This window comes from Cariama cristata, unplaced genomic scaffold (genome assembly GCF_000690535.1).
Source record: "Cariama cristata isolate BGI_N322 unplaced genomic scaffold, ASM69053v1 scaffold7252, whole genome shotgun sequence".
Taxonomy (NCBI): Eukaryota; Metazoa; Chordata; class Aves; order Cariamiformes; family Cariamidae; genus Cariama; species Cariama cristata.
The window spans coordinates 36,664-40,140 of NW_009602033.1; the positions used below are offsets into that span (position 1 = coordinate 36,664).

At 38.3% G+C, this 3,477-nt stretch overlaps 1 protein-coding gene across 1 annotated transcript; it reads right to left on the reverse strand.

The window, feature by feature from the left end:
- Positions 1-257: 257 nt before the first annotated feature.
- On the reverse strand, positions 258-1,822 carry UTP23 (UTP23, small subunit (SSU) processome component, homolog (yeast); the record flags this gene model as incomplete). The annotated part of the gene is made up of 2 exons (XM_009694557.1): positions 258-743; positions 1,648-1,822. Coding segments are annotated over 2 exons (553 nt in total), but the record flags the coding sequence as incomplete, so codon positions are not given.
- Between the last annotated feature and the right edge of the window lie 1,655 nt (positions 1,823-3,477).

A 3,477-nucleotide genomic window follows, 5' to 3' on the forward strand; every position in this document is an offset into this window, starting at 1 on the left:
TTAGTAAGAATAGCAACCTAGATTTAGAAAAAAGTCTAGCATTCCATCAAAACCCATATGAAACCCAAGAAGCATTTCTAAAAAATTGACACTGATCATGTGAACTCTCTGTCAGGAATCAAGATGCTGGAGAGAATCATGAAACATGAGGGTTCCCAAATATTTTGTCACAAACCCTGTTACTAAATAACAGAGTAAATTATTAGGACAATAACCTGCAAATGTTGAGACGCAGCAATAAGCAGTACCACCTCATAAAAGTAAGTTTTAATATTAACAACTTGATTTCACACAATTGCGTATTAATCTCTCTTTTTGCAAAGTTCAAACAATGTTCAAGTCCTGCATTGTTTACAAACATGGGTTTATTCTTCTTCATTCTTCTGCAGGGCTTCTGCTTTAAGTCGATTTCGCTTTCTTTTCCTTCTTTTCTTCTTTTCAGCAGAAGGCTCCTGACCCTCTTGTGCTTTCTTCTTTTTCTTCTTCAGACAGCTGAGAGGATTGGGACCGCCTGCCCTTTTACGTTTTCTTCTCTTTTCGCCTTCTTGCTTTGCTAGTCCTTCTTTTTCTTTAAGCTGCACAATACTTTGTTTTTGGTACTCTGGAACAAGCTGATTTGTCTGCAACTTTTGAACAAATGCCAAAGATTTAGGAGAAGGTTTGTCTAGCACCATAGTGTTCTGAATAATAAAGAGGAGAGGAATGCCAGCCTTCTTTTTCACTTTGTTTGCTAAATCCTGGTCCTGTAAAATTAAATACTTCAGTCAATATTTTAGGATTAAAGGATATTTGCAATTCAAATGTACCTACTTTTAATACAAAACTATGAAGATAAATTACATTATGAAAAAGATAAGAAACTTAATCTAGCAGATATACATGGCAGTGCCTTTCAGAGCAATTTAAATTTCAATTTCTCTCCTTCTGATTAGCTGTACCTCTGATGGAAAATTTATTATCATTTCCTTTTTTCATGCATGTATAAGCATATATGCATTTTTTGAGGAAAAAGTCCCAGTTCATTGGTATGCAGTCCACCACTTCACAAGAAGTAACATAATTTCTTCTATAACAAGTCATTTTAAATTCCTTGTATCTTACATAACTATACAGAATTCTACTGTAAACCATTCTGTATATATTGTACGTAATTTATACATAAAATCCCAATAACAGACCTAAGAAAAAAAACTGCCTTTCTTATTTGTCCACAAGTTCTACCTTTATTCTTTAGTTAAAACCTCTAAAATTTCCTAAAGTTGAAGTTACATGGTCACTTAACACTTAATTTCACTTTTCAGACTACTGAGCAAAACAGTTTGGAGCAGGGGATGCATGCACAAGCAATATGCAAATTAATATTCATCAGTTGTTTTCTTACACGTCAATAGGTAGTCAGTATGTTTTCTACACTTTCTGTTAAAGGAAGCAATACCCTTCTAGGGTAAATCTAGTTTTTCAACTAAGACAATAGAGTCCCTACTTCATAATCGGCAAATACACTTAAGAGTGAATAAGGATTTACAAGATTAATTCCCACAAGCTATTTAAAAATCTCATAATCAAGGTTTCTGTAGGTTTCCTTATCCTTAGGTATCAAAGGATTACTTAAAATTAAATGGACTTACATTTCCCATAAGCATTTACCTGTGTAGCGATAAAGAAGTGATGAGGGTTTCCTTCTTCAATCATGGAAAGTAAACAGGCCGAACCACTCACAGGATCCTTATGGTGAGAACAGTTTCGAACTTGAAATCTTTGGGCAATTAATTTTGCTCCATACAATGCTTTTCCCAATGATTCCAGTTCTTTTAGAACACATCTGAAAACCAAAAGTGACAATGACTGCTAAATGTGAAAATAACTACAAAATTTTCTACAACAGCAAAAGGCTGATGCGAGTTAACTAGGAATGAACAATGCCCAGCTGTTCAGGCTCTACGATTTGTAAACGGCACCCAGCAATTTGAAAGCAGTAGCCCATCTGAAGACATCAGCAAGACTTCCTCTGTTCCAAACAAGATTAACTAATAACAACATTAAGTTTTATTAAATGATTTAAAAATATTTCAAACCAGTGACAATGCTAAGTTCTTATATTTATGTTTTGGATATCACCTAGTATATGAACTACTACTTAACAAATAAAATTACTTGAATCAGCACAAACTGATTAATGACTGCATGCAAGTTAAACTCTGTATTAGCAAGTTTGAAGCAAGGTGATGGACACTATCAGAATCCAACTGACTCAAGCAGAAGAAGAAAAAAAGACTGTCCATAGGATTAAAAATCTGGAAGTTTATGGCTCCACACATTCCATCTAGACAGTAAAATGCAAACCTAAAATCTTCCTCTTAGCAGCACTTAAAGCTTATGTTCACATAGGACAGCATAGCAGTCTACGAGAATGCTAGCCTGGATACTCAGAAATGGAGATGAAAACTAACTTCCTCCAGCCACTGAGTTTTACTATTAAATGTGGACAGTGGTGGGAATGCCTAGTCTTGAAATACAGCTTCAAGGATACAGTAACAACTATTTTTCTTTCCAGAGAAGAAAGTTTATCCTTTAAGGACAGTCTTTGTGAAGACCTGAGCCTGTTCTTTTTGCAAAGACTCACACAGCAAGCCAGCTCATTTCCTCAGGGAAGCTCTGGTCATGCCATTGAGTTGCTGCCTCACCAACTTAGTATTCTGACAGCAGAGAAAACGAATCCATTCAGCTGCTCTAAGTGAAAACAGGTCAAAAAGACCAACAGATATTGCTGAAAGAAGGAAGCAAGAAGTAACATTTAGACATGACTGGAATACAGTTTAGATCAAAGTGCTTCCCAAACCTTTAACAGATAAGGTCATGACTTGATACTTTCTACTGTTTAGTAGTACGGGCCAGTTCTGTGTGCTTTGTAAGATGGCTCAGTGTTTAATTTTGGTAGCCTAGGGTAGACGTCTTCCTGATACTTTCAGTACTTGCCTCCATGATGTGCAGTTGGCTGTTCTGTCACTGCAGAAATCCAAGTGAGGGAAATTTTATCATACACAATATACAAAGTCAAGCAAAACCAAAGGCAACTTAGATATTTAGTATGCATGCTTTACTTCCACACCTCTGTCTAGCACATCCTTGTTCTCCCTTGTGAAGAGCTACTTTGGAAACAATCCCTTACTGGCAGGATGAAACTCCAGACAAGCAGTAACTCCCTCCCGGCCCAAGAGACCTGAGCTTGCCCCTGCTGTTCTCACTCCGCCAAGAAGACCCTGGGGGTGGGAGGAGGCCCACCCAGACGTCCCTCACACACCGGCGTTACCCCTCGCCACCCAACAGTTTCTGCCACCTTCGGAAAGGCAGCTGGCACTGAAAGAAGCTCCTATCCTTCTGCCAGTTAACCATAGCCCACAGCGCTACCTCCGCACCACAGCTACCGCCCTCGGCCCCACAACCAGGAGCGCCCTCGGCCCCACAACCAGGAGCGCC